This window comes from Mesoplodon densirostris, chromosome 7, assembly GCF_025265405.1.
Source record: "Mesoplodon densirostris isolate mMesDen1 chromosome 7, mMesDen1 primary haplotype, whole genome shotgun sequence".
In the NCBI taxonomy this organism is placed as follows: domain Eukaryota; kingdom Metazoa; phylum Chordata; class Mammalia; order Artiodactyla; family Ziphiidae; genus Mesoplodon; species Mesoplodon densirostris.
The window spans coordinates 13,394,759-13,414,193 of NC_082667.1; the positions used below are offsets into that span (position 1 = coordinate 13,394,759).

The 19,435-nt window shown below is 42.5% G+C and overlaps 1 protein-coding gene across 1 annotated transcript in view; it reads right to left on the minus strand.

Annotated features, from left to right (window-relative positions):
* PTPRJ (protein tyrosine phosphatase receptor type J) overlaps nt 1-19,435 on the minus strand; it is a 173,398-nt gene that overhangs the window by 18,438 nt on the left and 135,525 nt on the right. The window contains exons 9-15 of the mRNA XM_060105160.1: nt 15,867-16,124; nt 14,829-15,107; nt 12,272-12,562; nt 8,134-8,265; nt 6,354-6,564; nt 6,115-6,239; nt 552-639 (exon numbers count right to left, since the gene is read on the minus strand). Of these exons, the coding sequence (XP_059961143.1) occupies nt 552-639; nt 6,115-6,239; nt 6,354-6,564; nt 8,134-8,265; nt 12,272-12,562; nt 14,829-15,107; nt 15,867-16,124 (1,384 nt within the window). The remainder of the gene's footprint in view (nt 1-551; nt 640-6,114; nt 6,240-6,353; nt 6,565-8,133; nt 8,266-12,271; nt 12,563-14,828; nt 15,108-15,866; nt 16,125-19,435) is intronic.

The following is a 19,435-nucleotide window of genomic DNA, read 5'->3' on the forward strand; positions in this document are numbered from 1 at the left end:
GTTCAAACTTAGCTGACTCTAAAACGCCACCTCTTAACACTCTGGTTTGTGAACTAGAACGCCTGTTTGAAAGCAGCCCCTTCTGCTGTAGTGTTTACCATGACCTAATGCTTTAAAACCCTCGAGCTCACAGGGACTTCCCTGGTGGTTCAGTGGTTAAGACTCGGAGCTCCCAATGCAGGGAGCCTGGGTTCGATCCCCAGTCAGGAAGCTAGATCCCACATGCATGCCGCAACTAAGGTGCCCTGAAGCCGCAACTAAGGAGCCCACCTGCCACAATTAAGACCCGGTGCAACCAAATAAATAAATGTATTTTAAAAATAATACATGCTTTAAAAAAATTTTTTTAATAAATAAATAAATAAATAAAAGAAAACCTTCCAGCTCAGAGACTGAGATGAAATAATACTGGCCAGACGGAGAAGACTCTGGATGATGGGGACCTGGGGGCTCACTATACTATCCCTTCCACCTGTGTGACTGTCTGGTTACCCACAATACAAAGCTCCCTTTAAAAGTAGGATATTATTGTTAACATAAGCAATAGTTACCTTTTCTTTCTCCAGAAGAGGAAGCCTCCTACGGCCACAATAACCAAGGCACCAAAGATACATCCAAACACTGCTCCACAGATGACACCTGGGAAAAGTCCAAATGGGAGGCACTTCAAGAGGTGTTCACAGACAACTAGAAAAGATCATACTAAAGTGAAGTCAGTCAGAACGAGGAAGACATGCCATATGATATCATTTTTATGTGGAATCAAAAATATGACAAAAATGAACCTATCTATGAAATAGAAACAGACACACAGAGCAGACTTGTGGTTGACAACAGGGAGGGAGAGTGGGGGAGGGAAGGTCTGGGAGTTTGGGATTAGCAGATGAAAACTATTATATATAGGATGGATAAACAACAAGGTCCTACTGTAGAGCACAGGGAACTATATTCAATATCCTGTGATAAAAGGGAGGGGATATGGGAACATATGTATATGTATAACTGATTAAATTTGTTATAAAAAAAATATCCTGTGATAAACCATAATGGAAAAGAATATGAAAAAGAATATATATGTGTATAACTGAATCACTTTGCTGTGCACCAGAAACTAACAAAACATTGTAAATCAACTGAATTTCAATAAATTTTTTGAATTTTATTTATTTTTTTATACAGCAGGTTCTTATTAGTCATCAATTTTATACACATCAGTGCATACATGTCAGTCCCAATCGCCCAATTCATCACACCACCACCACCACCAACACCACCCCCGCCGCTTTCCCCGCTTGGTGTCCATACGTTTGTTCTCTACATCTGTGTCTCATTTTCTGCCCTGCAAACCGGTTCATCTGTACCATTTTACTAGGTTCCACATATATGCGTTAATATACGATATTTGTTTTTCTCTTTCTGACTTACTTCACTCTGTGTGACAGTCTCTAGATCCATCCACGTCTCAACAAATGACCCAATATCGTTCCTTTTTTTTTTTTTTTTGCGGTACGCGGGCCTCTCACTGCTGTGGCCTCTCCTGTTGTGGAGCACAGGCTGCGGACGTGCAGGCTCAGCGACCATGGCTCACGGGCCCAGCCGCTACGCGGCATGTGGGATCCTCCCGGACCGGGGCACAAACTCGTGTCCCCTGCATCGGCAGGCGGACTCTCAACCACTGCGCCACCAGGAAAGCCCTATCGCTCCTTTCTATGGCTGAGTAATATTCCATTGTATATATGTACCACATCTTCTTTATTCATTTGTCTGTCGATGGACATTTAGGTTGCTTCCATGACCTGGCTATTGTAAACAGTGCTGCAATGAACATTGGGGTGCATGTGTCTTTTTCAATTATGGTTTTCTCTGGCTATATGCCCAGTAGTGGGATTGCTGGGTCAAATGGTAATTCTATTTTTTAGTTTTTAAAGGAACCTCCATACTGTTCTCCATAGTGGCTGTATCAATTTACATTCCCACCAAGTGTAGGAGGGTTCCCTTTTCTCCACACCCTCTCCAGCATTTGTTGTTTGTAGATTTTCTGATGATGCCCATTCTAACTGGTGTGAGGTGATACCTCACTGTACTTTTGATTTGCATTTCTCTAATAATTAGTGATGTTGAGCAGCTTTTCATGTGCTTCTTGGCCATCTGTATGTCTTCTTTGGAGAAATGTCTATTTAGGTCTTCTGCCCATTTTTGGATTGGGTTGTTTGTTTTTTTCATATTGAGCTGCATGAGCTGTTTATATATTTTGGAGATTAATCCTTTGTCTGTTGAATCCTTTGCAAATATTTTCTCCCATTCTGAGGGTTGTCTTTTCATCTTGTTTATAGTTTCCTTTGCTGTGCAAAAGCTTTGAACTTTCATTAGGGCCCATTTGTTAATTTTTGTTTTTATTTCCATTACTCTAGGAGATGGATCAAAAAAGATCTTGCTGTGATTCATGTCAAAGAGTGTTCTTCCTATGATTTCCTCTAAGAGTTTTATAGTGTCCGGTCTTACATTTAGGTCTCTAATCCATTTTGAGTTTATTTTTGTGCATGGTGTTAGGGAGTGTTCTAATTTCATTCTTTTACATGTAGCTGTCCAGCTTTCCCAGCACCACTTATTGAAGAAACTGTCTTTTCTCCATTGTATATCCTTGCCTCCTTTGTCATAGATTAGTTGACCATAGGTGCGTGGGTTTACCTCTGGCCTTTCTATCTTGTTCCTTTGATTTATGTTTCTGTTTTTGTGCCAGTACCATATTGTCTTGATTACCGTAGCTCTATAGTACAGTCTGAAGTCAAGGAGTCTGATTCCTCCAGCTCCGTTTTTTTCCTTCAAGATTGCTTTGGTTATTCAGGGTCTTTTGTGTCTCCATACAAATTTTAAATTTTTTGTTCTAATTCCATACAAAATGCCATTGGTAATTTGATAGGGGTTGTATTGAATCTGTAGATTGCTTTGGGTAGTATAGTATAGTCATTTTCACAATATTGATTCTTCCAATCCAAGAACATGGTATATCTTTCCATCTGTTGGTATCATCTTTAATTTCTTTCATCAGTGTCTTATAGTTTCCTGCATATAGGCCTTTTGTCTCCCTAGGTAGGTTTATTCCTAGGTATTTTATTCTTTTTGTTGCAATGGTAAATGGGAGTGTTTTCTTAATTTCACTTTCAGATTTTTCATCATTAGTGTACAGGAATGCAAGAGATTTCTGTGCATTGATTTTGCATCCTGCAACTTTACCAAATTCACTGATTAGCTCTAGTAGTTTTCTGGTGGCATCTTTAGGATTCTCTATGTATAGTATCATGTCACCTGCAAACAGTGACAGTTTTACTTCTTCTTTTCCGATTTGTATTCCTTTTATTTCTTTTTCTTCTGATTGCCGTGGCTAGGACTTCCAAAACTATGTTGAATAATAGTGGCGAGAGTGGACATCCTTGTCTTCTTCCTGATCTTAGAGGAAATGCTTTCAGTTTTTCACCATTGAGAATGATGTTTGCTGTGGGTTTGTCATATATGGCCTTTATTATATTGAGGTAGGCTCCCTCTATGCCCACTTTCTGGAGAGTTTTTATCATAAATGGTTGTTGAATTTGGTCAAAAGCTTTTTGTGCATCTATTGAGATGATCATATGGTTTTTGTTCTTCAATTTATTGATATGGTGTATCACATTGATTGATTTGTCTATATTGAAGAATCCTTGTATCCCTGGGATAAATCCCACTTCATCATGGTGTATGATCCTTTTAATGTGTTGTTGGATTCTGTTTGCTAGTATTTTGTTGAGGATTTTTGCATCTATATTCATCAGTGATATTGGTCTGTAATTTTCTTTTTTTGTAGTACCTTGGGCTGGTTTTGGTGTCAGGGTGATGGTGGCCTCATAGAATGAGTTTGGGAGTGTTCCTTCCTCTGCAATATTTTGGAAGAGTTTGAGAAGGATGGGTGTTAGCTCTTCTCTAAATGTTTGATAGAATTCACCTGTGAATCCATCTGGTCCTGGACTTTTGTTTCTTGGAAGATTTTTAATCACCTTTTCAATTTCATTACTTGTGATTGGTCTGTCCATATTTTCTATTTCTTCCTGGTTCAATCTTGGAAGGTTATACCTTTCTAAGAATTTGTCCATTTCTTCCAGGTTCTCCATTTTATTGGCATAGAGTTGCTGGTAGTAGTCTCCTAGGATGCTTTGTATTTCTGCGGTGTCTGTTGTAACTTCTCGTTTTTTCATTTCTAATTTTATTGATTTGAGTCCTCTCCCTCTCTTACTTGATGAGTCTGGCTAATGGTTTATCAATTTTTTTTAATCTTCTCAGAGAACCAGGTTTCAGTTTTACTGATCTTTGCTACTGTTTTCTTTGTTTCTATTTCATTTATTTCCGCTCTGATCTTTATGATTTCTTTCCTTCTGCTAACTTTGGGTTTTGTTTGTTCTTTTTTCTCTAGTTCCTTTAGGTGTAACGTTAGATTCTTTATTTGAGATTTTTCTTGTTTCTTGAGGTAGGCTTGTATAGCTATAAACTTCTCTCTTAGAACTGCTTTTGCTGCATCCCATAGGTTTTGGATCGTCGTGTTTTCATTGTCATTTGTCTCTAGGTATTTTTTGATTTCCTCTTTGATTTCTTCAGTGATCTCTTGGTTATTTAGTAACGTATTGTTTAGCCTCTATGTGGTTGTGTTTTTTTCCCTGTAATTCTTTTCTAATCTCATGGCGTTGTAGTCAGAAAAGATGCTTGATATGATTTCAATTTTCTTAAATTTACTGAGGCTTAATTTGTGACCCAAGATGCAATCTATCCTAGAGAATATTCCGAGCGCACTTGAGAAGAAAGTATAATCTCCTGTTTTTGGATGGAATGTCCTACAAATATCAATTAAATCTATCTGGTCTATTGTGTCATTTAAAGCTTCTGTTTCCTTATTTATTTGCATTTTGGATGATCTGTCCATTGGTGTAAGTGAGGTGTTAAAGTGCCCCACTATTATAGTGTTACTGTTGATTTCCTCTTTTATAGCTATTAGCAGTTGCCTTATGTATCGAGGTGCTCCTATGTTGGGTGCATATATATTTATAATTGTTATAACTTCTTCTTGGATTGATCCCTTGATCATTATGTAGTGTCCTTCCTTGTCTCTTGTAACATTCTTTATTTTAAAGTCTATTTTATCTGATGTGAGTATTGCTACTCCAGCTTTCTTTTGATTTCCATTTGCATGGAATATCTTTTTCCATCCCCTCACTTTCAGTCTGAATGTGTCCCTAGGTCTGAAGTGGGTTTCTTGTAGACAGCATATATATGGGTCTTGTTTTTGTATCCATTCAGCAAGCCTGTGTCTTTTGTTTGGAGCATTTAACCCATTCACGTTTAAGGTAATTATCAATATGAATGTTCCTATGACCATTTTCTTAATTGTTTTGGGTTTGTTTTTGTAGGGTCTTTTCTTCTCTTGTGTTTCCCACTTAGAGAAGTTCCTTTAGTATTTTTTGTAGAACTGGTCTTTTTTTTTTTTTTTTTTTTTTTTTTGCTGTACGCGGGCCTCTCACTGCTGTGGCCTCTCCCGTTGCAGAGCACAGGCTCCGGACACACAGGCTCCGCGGCCATGGCTCGCGGGCCCAGCCGCTCCGCGGCATGTGGGATCCTCCGGGATAGGGGCACGAACCCGTGTCCCCTGCATCGGCAGGCGGACTCTCAACCACTGCGCCACCAGGGAAGCCCTTCTCAATAAACTTTTTTTAAATAAAATAAAATGAGTGTTGGACAAGATGATTCCCATGGCTCCTTCTGATCCTAATATTCAAGGGTTCCATGCACTAAAAGTCACATGTGTATCTGGTACATGGGCACACAAATGACTACACTGAGAAAAAAGGACCCAACAGTGTTTGCCGATTGGAAGTGTAACTGGAATTCAGAGAAGGGAGTGTGGTGGGTGGGGCCTGTGAAGACCTCAGAAGAGGAAGCTGAGCTGGGTCCTGATGGCCCAGTGACATCTCAGCTTCTGAGAGGAGAGACCAGGTTCTCCTACCCTCCTGGGGGCCCCAGGGAGGTGTGCAGACCCCCATGCTCCTGTGGATACTGGAAGCAAAAAGTCAATGCATTGCTAAGATGCTCCTCTACCTGGATCCTGGGGCAAGAAAACAGCATCTGAATAGCGACTGAAGGACACGTAGCTCTCAGCCCCATCTATGAGTCCATCACTTTGAGGGTTGAAGGTAATATTGGTGAAGCCAGCCACAGAAGCCCTGTGGGGTGACAAGAGGAAAGAGGGGTGGCTGAGAAGTGTCTGACGGCCCAGGCACATATAGTTTTGCACTCAGAGGCCCAGCTCCCAAAGGGCAAAAACCACAAGGCATTACCGATAGGAACCCAGAGGTTCCAGCTTCCCGTTGTAATAGCCGTGCGTGGTGGACTCGTTCCCAACATTGATTTCATATTTCAAGACTTCAGATAAGCCCTGAGAACATCTCTTTTCTTCTGTTGTTATGAGGTATGTCACATAAGTATCCGAGGCCCCCTTTTTGAAATCTTCGTACGTATATCTCAATACATCTGCTGACGGGTGAACAGCTAAGAAAGGCACACAGAAGGAAAGCCATAAGAAAGTGATTGCAGAGATTGAAGTCTCCCTCGTTTCTAAATAATGACCAGGGTGATGGTGGTGACAGCTGCCATCTCTCACGTATGCTCTCTCTGCCAGGTTTTCCCTATATTAAGTTCTAAGGGCTTTATTTACATTAACTCATTTAATCCCCACAATAATGTCATCGCATAGGCTTACCACCCCCATTTTACAGGTGGGAAAATGAGACACAGAAAGCTAAAAAGACCTGGGCCACAAGCTGCACTGCCTACGTGGTAGGGTCATATTTCTAACCCAGACCACCTGACGTGGAGGGTGTGATCTCATCCATCACAGGCTGGTACTGGTCAGGCTGGTCAGTATGCAATATCATCTCCCCTGTTCAGCAAAGGCCTGAGCTTGGGATTTGCTGAATACCTTCACAGCAAAATGACTAGGTGTTTGAAACAGACCCAAAACAAAAGACAGAAAGAGAGCGAGAGAGAGATCTCAATGTCTCTTTTTGAGATTTAGCTGCAGGTTTACAACAGCAGCAAATCCCTTGTCTTCCTGGATCCCCGCAGCCCTGACAGTGTGTTTGAGCTCTGGTTTCTTTGGGGAGATGAGAACAGCATCACAGGCTGTGAGACTGGGCAAGGGTGGCATTGCATAATTCACAGTTAGTTTAAAGAATCACCAAAAACAGCAAAACTCTGAACTTTTTTTTTTGGCCACACTGCACGGCTTGCGGCATCTTATTTCCCTGACCGGGGATTGAACCCAGGCCCCTGGTATTGAAAGCACCGAGTCCTAACCACTGGACGGCCAGGGAATTTCCAAAACTCACTGCTTTAAACCCAGACCTTGGGCAAAGCACCCACACACAGCTAACAAAGACGCCCTCAAATCATTCCCGTCTCACTTCCAGGGAATGTAATGGAGCCCTTTAAGGAAAAGCAGCATTTAATCCACCTCCTCTCTCAGCTATGACAATGCTCTTTGCAAGTTCCCACTACAAATGCAAATCTTTTCCTTTTTTCTTCCAAGAGAAAGTCACCCTTTGAGGATGATTTGTGTGTGCGTGTTCATATGTGTGTGTGTGTGTCTGTGTGTGTGATAAACTTGGTTAAAACTAATATTCTGCCACCTAAAAGACCCTGTGCTACAAAAGAGATGAAAAACATATATCAGAGGTAAGCAAGTCATGGCCATGGGCCAAATCCAGCCAGCCACCCCTTTTGGTACATACTGGAACAGTCATACTGACTCTTTCTGTATCTTCTATGGCTGCTTTCACACTACAACGGCAAAATTGAATAGCTGAGAAGGAGACTGTAGGGCCTGCAAAACTTAGAATGTTTGCTATCTGGCCCTTTACACTAAGTCTGTCAACCTCTGACCTAGCTCATCAGGCAAATGGCTTACACCCACCCACCCCGGGGTGAGTGCCAAAGCGTGGGTCGCAGTATAAAACCAGACGTGTGTTTGTCTCATGAATGCGTTTCAGTGGGCACAAAAATGGCACCCCGTCACGCCATCACCCACTGGCTGTTTAACCCATAATGACCCCTCCTTACCATCCCCAGTGGTGAGAATGAGAGCGTAGGCTTTGATGGGTCCGTGGCTGGCTTCAAACCCACTGAATTTGACCTTCACAGAATTGTGACTGACAGATGTAATGTTAGGGGATCCATCTGGAGAAGGAGGGTCTGAAACAGAACAAAACAAAACACGATCACCCAACATTTAAAACCAAAGAAGGAACACAATGATTAAGGAGAGGATTTGCTGCAGTGCCCCACTCAAGTTCTGCTCTTGCTCTGGAAGCTGTGTGCTGGGCTCATGCAAAGCAAATTCAGAAGCAAAGGGCAGGGATGGGAACTGGTGGGGAACAAAGATGGCAAGTCCTGGGGGAGCCTGCCTAGCTGACAATGACCCCTTCAGTGGGTCCAGCCACATTGCCAGGGTGGCCTCCTGGCAGCCTTGTTTGTAGAAGATAACGTGCCTTTTCTATCTTCCCCCAGTCCCTCCTGACCCAGAGAGCCCAGAGTCCTTATTTTGAGAATGGGGGCAGAGGAAGGAGAACAAGACGGAGACTGTGTGGGTGGAACTCCCAGGTGGGAACTTGGGAGCTGAAGGCAGACATCTGCCAGCACATGGACTTGGGCCCGGGATGGGTTGGTCAGAGAACAGTGATGAAGCAGATAGTTACCCAGAAGGAAGCAAAGAAGACATGGAGAGAACATACTCTCTCCTGAGACCTGGCTGCATTCCGGCTCTGCACCCTTCACACCAAAGTCCTCGTTTTTTGCTGGGGTAGGTTTAAAACTCTGCCTAAAGAAATCCAACTGACCCTCTTCCCGGAAACCAGAAAAGCCCACACGGGAACATTCCGTGAGTGGCCTTCATGATCTTGTGCCTCGCCTTCCCAAGCTAAGCTTGTGAAGCCACTCTCTAAATGAACACAAGGGCTTCTCTGGTGGCGCAGTGGTTGAGAGTCTGCCTACCGATGCAGGGGACACGGGTTCGTGCCCCGGTCTGGGAGGATCCCACATGCCGCGGAGCGGCTGGGCCCGTGAGCCATGGCCGCTGAGCCTGCGCGTCCGGAGCCTGTGCTCCGCAACGGGAGAGGCCACAACAGTGAGAGGCCCGCGTACCACAAAAAAAAAAAAAAAGAGATGATCTCTCTCCACACACACTCTACCTAAATTGGTCTCCCACATACAGTTTGAGCGTTTCTGTTATTATAACCAAGATTCAGGGAGACTGAGAAAACTGAACTCAAAAAAAAAAAAAAGACCATAACACAAGGCTCCAAATGTATGCTGTCCAATACGGCAGCCACTAACCACATTGAGCACTTGAAAGGTGACAGGACCAAGTTTGGACATAAAATATCTCATTAATAACTCACTTTATACAAATTACATGTTGCAATGATAATACTTTTAATATACTGAGTTAAATAAAATGTGATCAAAACTCATTTCAGCTCCTCCTTTTTTTTTTTTTTTTTTTTCCTGGCCATGCCAGGCAGCTTGTGGGATCTTAGTTCCCCAACCAGGGATCGAACCTGGGCCCCTGGAAGTGAAAGCACAGAGTTCTAACCACTGAACCGCCAGGGAATTTCCAGCCACTCCTTTTTACAGTTTCTTAATGTGGCTCCTAGAAAAGTGTTTATTATACAGGAGGCTCACGTGATTTTCTGTTGGAAGGCACAGCTTTAAACCATCCTTCAGCAACCTCTCAAGTAACTGACCGCAGTGGCCACTTGGAGGCGCTGTCCAACGTCTAAGTGCCAACTGCCTCAACAGACACTTCCTAGCACCAGCTCCCACCCCATCCACAGCTCTATGCCTTTTAGCAGGCCAGCGAGGAGCCCCCAGCTCCCTGCCCCAAGACAGCTCCACCCACCTCAAAGCCTGGAAATCCTTTCCTTCTCACTGCTTATCTCAGTCCTACACTCGAGGGACCTTGCCAGCCATGCCCACCATAGTGTCCCTTACCCAGGCACACAGTAAGCAGTCAACAAGTGTTGGCTAAAAGACCATCGCTCCAACTCTCCCCGGTTTACCCATCCCACCAGCACTTCCTGCCTCTCTCAGAGAAAATGCAGCTCCACTTTTATGTTAAATAAAAAAGTGTCAAAGTTGTACTTTTAACAAGCACGCTAAATTTGTACATAAAAATTCATCTGAGGAAAGGGAGCTACAGATTAAAAAGTGAGAGAATCACTGGACTAAATGCTGAGTGGTCATTATCTAACCCTACCACGAACTGCTCAGCTTCAGAAACAACTAACTCTAACAAGCTCCTTCCCTTCACTAGGTACTGTGCTCAGCCCTGGAGATACCGGATCAGATATGGCTTATGTTCCTCAGTGGCTTATACCCACTGAGATGACATCATAAAACAGAGAACTACAAAAAAGTACCCAACAAGGTTCACTGTTTCTATTACACTGTAGGGTGCTGCAGAAACACAAAGGATTGTGACCCAGGGCCATCCTATATAGCTGTGTACTACACAACTCCAAGGAGTCCCACGCGCATAGTAGACTATATGAATGGTGTCCCGTGGAACTATGCAGTGCACAACTTGACTAGCCATACATGGCAGCTCTGAAGTGATCTTCCACCTACACTACCTCATCTAATTTGTATTAACAGTCCTGGAAGGTAGGTATTATTTCCCCTTTTTTACAACTAAGAAAAACAAGGCTCAGAGAGGTTAAGCAGCTTTTCTGAGATCACACAGCTAGTAAAAGGTAGACTTTACAATCAAACCCAGGTCTGCCTAAGTCCAAGGCTCTGTCAGTAGAATCCCTCAGCCATTTTCCAAGTCAGTGTCCCTGAAGTAAGAAGCCTTTTCTTCTTACTATTTCAACCACCAATTCTTTCAAAATTGTTTGGAAACATTCTGATACCCTAAGGGAAATAGCATATCCAGGATTCAAAAAGCACAAAGCAAAACCAACTCCACCAGGTTGACCTAAGACATAATTTTGGCAAAGACACAGGGAGCAAAAGATAAATAAAAATGAAACAAAGAACGAATATAACAAAACAGATACAGACTCATAGATGAAGAAAACAAACTGGTGGTTATCAGTGGGGAGAGGGGAGTGGGGAGGGGCAAGACAGGGGTAGGGGATTAAGAGGTACAAACTACTATGTATGAAATAAATAAGTGACAAAGATATACTGTACAGCACAGGGAATACAGCCAATATCGCATAATAACTTTAAATGCAGTATAATCTATAAAAATCGTGAATCACTATGCTGTACACCTGAAACTAATATAATATTGTAAATCAACCATATCTCAATTTAAAAAAAAAAGCAAAGAAGTAATTTTTTCCAAGTTCAAAATAAAAGGTAGTCATGAAAAGATTAACTAGGGGGATCTCTCGTGAATGATCCCATTTCCCAAAACAGCTGGGGAGCTTATTAATACAGATTCTAGGGAAATATGAATCTTGACTGAATATCTATCTGATAATAGTAAAAAGAAAAAAAGGATTGTTGAGAGTTCCCTGGTGGCCTAGTAGTTAGGATTCTGGGCTTTCACTGCTGTGGCCCAGGTTCAATCCCTGGTCGGGGAACTGAGATCTTGTAAGCCATGCAGCATGGTCAAAAAAAAAAAGTATTGTTAAATTTTTAAGGGTAATGGCAATAGTAATGTGGCTATGTTTGAAAGAAAGGGAAAAGGAGTCCCTGTCTTGCAGCAATACACACTGAAAAACTTATGAATAAAACTATAGAATAACCAGGACTGGTCTCAAAGGAGTCCAATAAGGGAGGAGGGGATATAAATGAAACCAGATTGGTCAAATGCTCACAAATGTTCAACTGAGTGATGATGGGTACGTGGATCCCATTATACTGTCCTTTGCTTTCGTGTATATTTGAACATTTTAGGGGAACTTACTTAAAAGAAAAGGTGACAACAAATTATTCTGTAAAACGAAGGAAACTTTTGGAATGTAAAAAATTCCCTCTCACTAGATTTCTATAGATTATATAGATTCTATAGAATATATAGACTAGATTTCTATAGAAATGGGTTAACAGTCCGTGCCAACAAAAACAAATATTTTTGGATAAATTTTTTTTAGAAACAGGTTTCTAGGCCACACTTGCAGACCCTCTGGGTCAGCTTTCCAAGGTGACCACAATGTCACCTGGCCACCCTGCCCTCCCTGAAGCCCACCTGTGATGCCAGTGAGGCAGGTGTTTTGGGTGGGCGGTGCCATCTTGTCACAGGACCGGGCAATGATGCTGATGTTGTACAAGGTAGAAAAATTCAAATATGTGACTTCCGTCCTGTACTCAGAGCCGTTCTCCGAGGAGCAGCTCTCCAGGTTCGTCATATTTTCCCAGTCTCCGTGCCTGACCTCCAGCTCGAAGCCTGTGTTGGTGCCGAAAGGGCAGGCCCACTTGAGGACCAAGGTTGGCTCTTTGGGGACCACCTCACAGTGGAAGAAGGTTACTGGTGCAGGGTCTGCAAGGCAAGAACAGCACATCATGAGATTCTTGGACTTTTTTTTTTTTTTTGCAGTATGTGGGCCTCTCACTGTTGTGGCCTCTCCCATTGCGGAGCACAGGCTCCGGACGTGCAGGCTCAGTGGCCATGGCTCACGGGCCCAGCCGCTCCGCAGCACGTGGGATCTTCCCGGACCGGGGCATGAACCCGTGTCCCCTGCATCAGCAGGCGGACTCGCAACCACTGCGCCACCAGGGAAGCCCAATTCTTGGACCTTTGCCTTTGCAAACACTGAAACTTGGGGAGCAGGAGGTTCCTGGCCCGTTGGTGATGAGGAGACAGCCGTGGGGCATGACAGAAGAGGCAGAGGCTGACCTTAAACAGGGCCTTAGTGGACTGTGTGACCTTGGGTCAGTCCCCCAACTGTTCTGAGCCTCAGCTGCAGGACTGTCTGAGGATTAAATGAAACAGTGGCTGTCAGGGTCCAGGCTGGAAGAGCACAGGGCTCCATGAGAGGTAGCGACAATACAGTGGAGGCGGTAGCAACTTCTTCGCCTGCATCACCTCATTTTGGGGCCCACTTGACAATCTTTCTGGAACAGGCAGGGTTAATATTGTCCTATTTTGCAGATGAATCAACTGAGGCTTAGAGAGATTAAGCAATTTGCTAAAGATGACATGGCTGGTCAGTGGCAAAGCCAAAACTGGATCTCAGGTTTTCTAAATCCAAGTCCAGCGTGTTTTCTACACATACAACAGGCTAAATAATCAATGGTAAACGGTATCGGTTTCTTCATCTCTAAAATGTGGTGTTATTTGTCTCTACCTATCTGAGGGCCAATAGTGTTTTATGGAGGGCCAACAAAAAACTGATGTAAATGGGAAACTCTGTATTAATGTACCGGGGGTGGGGAGGAATATTATCATTACTTTAATGTTGCAGTGTTTTAAAGCAGGAGAAGTTCTAAAGAGTCACCTAGTGCAACGCCCACATTCTCCACCTGAGGCCTGGAAAGGTAACCTGCCCAATGCATACCTACTCCCACTGTTCCTGTTCCATCCACCCCCACTCATAAATGCTCACAGATATCTTTCTTTTGCTATAGGCTACAATAATTGTAGCTAAGACAAACATTAGCCATGGAAGCTACCCCAATACCAAAGATCAGAGTCTAGACCCTGTGAATGGAGCCTGAGTTAGCAGAAGGGACTCAAAGCTGCAGGGATCCCTTTAGCCACTCCATGTGAAAACTCAGAGGTCATCAGGGTTCCAGCTCCTACACTACCAGGGAGGCTGATCCGATGAGACCCCTGTTCCCCTTCCAAATCAGCCTAAACACATTTGAATGGTTTGGTCTAAGGAAGAGAGGAAGCATGTGCAAAGAGGGTAGGGAGTAGGGTGCTACACAGATACAGAGGTGATAAAGGCCCCATGATCAAAACTGTCAGCAGAAGTACTCACAGCCGTCCACAAAACATTCCCCGGATTACTCTCTGAAAGTTCCCTCAGTTAAACACAGGGCTCATCTTCCCTTTAAAAGATCACACCTTTTGCATCGAGACATTCAGGATCAAGAAAGGCAAAAAAGCTTGAGCATCCATTTGAACAATATCCTTTCCGTCTTCTTCAGCGTAAAAGCCAAACTATGAACTACAAGCCCGGACATCATCCATGCCCTGGCCCATCACCTCTTGCATCTTGGGCCTCACCTCCTACCCCTCCCCCTCTTGCTCCCATGGATCCACCTCTGCCACCCTGACCTCCTGCTCTTTCTTCAATACAGCAGGCACGCTCCAGGCTCGGCACCCCAGCACTGGCTGCCCCTCTGCCTGTAATGCTCTACGCCCCAACATTCACATGGCCTGCTTTACACCCTTCAAGTCTTTGCTCAAAAGTCACCTTTTCAATGAAGCCTTCCCAAGATAAACATCTCATTTCCCCCATCCTTGTTTATTCCCCCCTCCTTAGTAATCATCAGCTAATAACCTATTTATCTTGTTTATTATGTCTTCCCTACCAGAATAAAAGTTCCAGAAAGGCAGGGACTTGTCTGTGTCCTTTAACAGTGCCTGGCATATAGTAAATGCTCAATACATATCTGTTGAATGAATAAATGATGCGGGTAGCAAGATAGCACTAATAAGCTAATAGGACGCTCAGAGAGCTTAGGGTCTATTATCACACACCACACAAAAGCTAATCAACTAGAGTTTATTTCAAGAACCTATGTGCAAGACCAGCATCACACAAGAGGGAGTCCAAGAGGCATGGGGGACTACTCACCTGTACAGAATGACTGCCAGCCAGGTACCAGTGACTCGGTGACATTCCCCACCTGTGTGAAGATCTCTACGGTGTATGAGGAGCCAGGTGTTAACTCGGTGACTGTAGCATAGGTGATGCCGATGTCTGTGACTATTTGTGTGGCCTTGCTGGAATTTCCATCCTGCTCAATTAGAAGGCGGTAGGTGTACCTCAAAGAGGCTTCATCAAAGTTCTGCCAGTTTAAGGTTGCTGCTGTGGTGTTGGTCCTTACTTCAATGTTGGACACATTGCTGGGCCCTTAGTTTAAAAAAAAAAAAAAAAAAAAAAGCATGGATTAGCATGAACCATTTTATTATTTGCATGTAAAATTAGCCAGAAAATCCATTAAATTTAATTTAATAAAAAATAAAAATAGTCTGGCTCCTTTTGGGAAAGAATAAATAAAGCTAATATTTGCTGGACTCGAAAGATGGAACGCTTCCCAAAAACGACATTCAGAAAATAATTATACAGATTAAATCTCAAAAGAATGAAAGTTTTTCAGGCTTCTCTTAATACTTTAACTGAAATATATTTTCAAGATGTAATTTCTATCTGTTTTTGAAATATGATTAACGAAAGAGAAAAACATATGAAAAAGACATTATAAACTACCATTTCTACCATATACTTAGGTCAAATATTACCAAAGTAGTTCCCTCACTTTTGCATGCAAAGCGCCTCATTTGGGCTGCAGCTTCCAATGCCAACATGACAGGGTGACCCTCCTCTAGGCTGTATTCCAGACTAGAGGATGAATAGTCATGTTTTCCATGCTTATGGGATCCCTTTCTGTTTCAGAAGACAATTCAAAGTTCATATGGCTCAGCACCAAGTGCCCTAAGAGCACAGAAGAACATTTGCTGAGGCCGATGTTTCCAGCTTACACAGTTTCACATTCTACCTGGAGCCCAGAAACACAAGAGCCTCTTATTCCATCATTTAACCAATGCTTACTTCCCATCCTCCAAGTGAAAGGGAGAATACTCCCTTAGGAGGGTGTTCTAAGACACTTACGTGTGTACTGTGCGGTGGAGTTGGAATTCCCTAGGCAACCGTTCATTTCTGGGAAGATTGTGATGTTATATAAGGTGCCCGGGATCAGGCCCCCGAGAGTGATGGCTTCATGAGAACTATTTGTCTGGTTAGAGCTGTGCTCAGACTCTATCGCTACACAGTAGATGTACCCAGTAACATTGTCTGTATTCCGCCACGCCAACTGCATGTCGGTTGTGGTGACATTGACCACACGGATATCAAACACTGCACCGAGGTCTGGTCAGAGGAAAGGAAGAAAAAAGGAAGTCTATTAATGACCATCATAACGTCCAGCTTTATTCCAAAGAGTCTGACAAGAGAACTTGCTCTTTGGCCATCAAACCCTCAAATGAGTTCACGTAGGGCAAACTCTAAAACTTAGGGGAGAAACACACACACTCAGTTCTTTCAAGAATTTTGGCTCTTCTGTAACACAGATGAACTTACCAGCTTATCCTATCAGTTTTCTGGTCTTTTGCTTTTGGCATAGAGATGCCCCCTTCGGGGGTCTTCTGGAGTGGAAATCATGGTCAGTTTCTTGATCTGAGTGCTAGGGACCAGATGGGTGCTCTTTGTGAAGATTCATCAAACTATGCACTCAGGATGTGTGTGCTTTTCAGTATGTGTACTATATCTCAATAAGTAGTTTTTTTTATTTGTTCCCTCAAAAGAAAACATCTTTCTATAACATAGACAGACATACTGAAGAGAAAAACTGAAATAGAGTTGACACTGAGTGGGAGTATTTGAGGCTGGAGTGACGAAGGGAAAAAGCGCACATGCCCTCCATGCTCAGAGGTGGGAGTCAGAACTGATATCACCCAGTGAGTCCTCTGGGTTCTGTATTCGGATCATCTCACCTCTACACACTGAACCAGCTGCAATATGAATGCACAGATCCCGGAAACAACTAGATAACAGGACCTCTTTCCTGCCCTTGCTTACAAAACTTTTCTCTCTTTACCCAGTAACCAAGGTCACCTCTAAAGAGGCAAGTTGAGTAGATAGGGGACAAAAGAGGGGAACATTTTCACTGTAAAACCCTTTGTAGTTTTTAAAATTTTGTACCACATGCATGTACTATCTGCTCAAAAATTAATTTTTAAGTAGGTTCTCCTTAAAGGAAGGTAACTGAGAATCTTCTTTCCCTACCACCGGATTCCTGATGTTAAAGGGATTCCACAGAAAGAAGACCATGAAAGCCAGCAGTTTTCTATAAACATAAAAATAATAGAAACAACCTAAATATTCCATAAAAAGGGAAGGGCTATACATACATTGTGATCTGGCTACAAGATGAAATAGTCTGCAGCCACAAAAAACATGAAAACCGGGCTTCCCTGGTGGCGCAGTGGTTGAGAGTCCACCTGCCGATGCAGGGGACACGGGTTTGTGTCCCGGTCCGGGAGGATCCCGCATGCCGCAGAGCGGCTGGGCCCGTGAGCCATGGCCGCTGAGCCTGCGCATCCGGAGCCTGTGCTCCACAACGGGAGAGGCCACAACAGTGAGAGGCCCGCGTACCGCAAAAACAAACAAACAAACAAACAAACAAACAAATATGAAAACCATAACAACTATAGGAGGGAAGTTATGATATATATGGAGTTAAAAGAAAAAGTTCAAATACAAAATAAAATAATTCATATAATAATTACAGTGATATAAACTAAACATATGACCATGGACACAGATAGAAAAGGAATTCAGTTGGGTTAGAAAAGTGGAGTTATTTTTGTTTCCCTGCCTTTTTGTGGTAGTAAAATACACACAACATAATTATCATTTTAACCATTTTAAGTGTACAACTCAGTAGCATTAAATACATTCACAATGTTGTGTCACCATCACCATCATCTGTACCCAAAACATTTCATCATCCCCAACACGAACTCTGCTCCCATGAAACAACAACCCTCATTCCTCCCTCTTCCCAGCCCCTCTCTTCTACCGTCTGTCTCTGTGAACATGCCTATTCTAGGCATCTCATATAAGTGGATTCATACGGTAGTTGTCCTTCTGTGTCCAGCTTTTTGCACTTAGCATAATGTTTTCAAGATTTATCCACACTATAGCATGTCTCAGTACTTTGTTCCTTTTTATGGCTAAATAATATTCTATCGTACGAATATACCACATTTTGTCTATCCATTCCTCTGTTGATGGACACTTGGTTGCCTCCACCTTTTAGCTATTGTGAATCATGCTCCTATGAACATTGGTGTAGAGATAACTGTTCAAGGCCCTGCTTTCAATTCTTGTGGAAATATATATACATGTAGGAGTGGAATTGCTGGGTCATACGGTATTTATTTCCCTTTTTCAAAATTGCCTTTAATGCTGTTACATTTATTCTCCCCAATAATAATGAACATTGGTCAATAATAGAATGGTAATACCCTAAGAGTCTAGTGCCTTATCACAGCTCTTCTTGATTTCCATTCAACCGGACAATTATAGGCAATAGTACAAGAGATGCCTTCTCCTTATGAATAGACTTAAATTACTTTTGCAGCTGCACCATATCAAAGTACAGTCCACACTCTGGTTAAGACCTCAGTCTTCAAAGTCAGACAGAGGCCAGTTCACTACCTTGTCACCCTGGGCCAGTTACTTAAGTTCACAGAGTCCCCATTTCCTACTCTATAAAATAGAGATGATAATAGTCCCTACCTCATGGAGTTGTGTTCAAAATGTTTAAATACAGGATGACAGCCCAGCCATTTGTAGACCCCTAGTACATTATGTTATTATTACATTAAATTCTGGTCATTGGCAAGTCACACGATATCAAAGGGACCCCACAATGGTGATGCCTTTACCATTAGCAACATTCTCAAAAAGAAAGAAAAAAATATATGTTGATACTACGACCCTACCTCAAAAGTCTAATCTGAAATTCAGACTTGAAAAGGAATTACTGCACTTCATCTGAGGGATGCATTTTAGCAGTTCCCATATTTTGGAAGCAGATCTTCCTAGTAGCTATCAGTGCTTAACCCAACCAACAGAGTTGAAGAAACCTACACAAGAAGTATCTCAAGAGTCCAAATGACTTCACACGTGGCTCAAGGAATCAGTCTCATTTCTTTATTCCTCCCTTCTGTGGAAAAGATTTCAATTCTCTTGCAATCAAAGATCAAGGAATACTGTATGTTTTCTAAGCTTTCCCAAAAATTTCATTTCAAAATTTAAAAACAATAATGAGCAATAGTTTTCATGAAATATTTTTATCAATATCAATACGCCTCATAGAACTAACAGAACTACTGTATCACAATGTTGTTTATGAAAGACTATAAATAATCTACCTGTCCAACAATAGGGGAGTAGTTAAATATTTATAAACTTCAGGGTTTCAGGACCCCTTCGTCTTCTTAAAACTTATTAAGGCTCTCAGAGAATTTTTATTTATTTAGGTTATATTTATGTATGCTGTAATAGAAAATTTTTAATGAGGAAAATATATAAAACATAAGAATACACGAGCATGCATTCCATTAGCCAACAGAAAAAATGATTTCATCCCATGTCACAGAGCATCTAGAAAA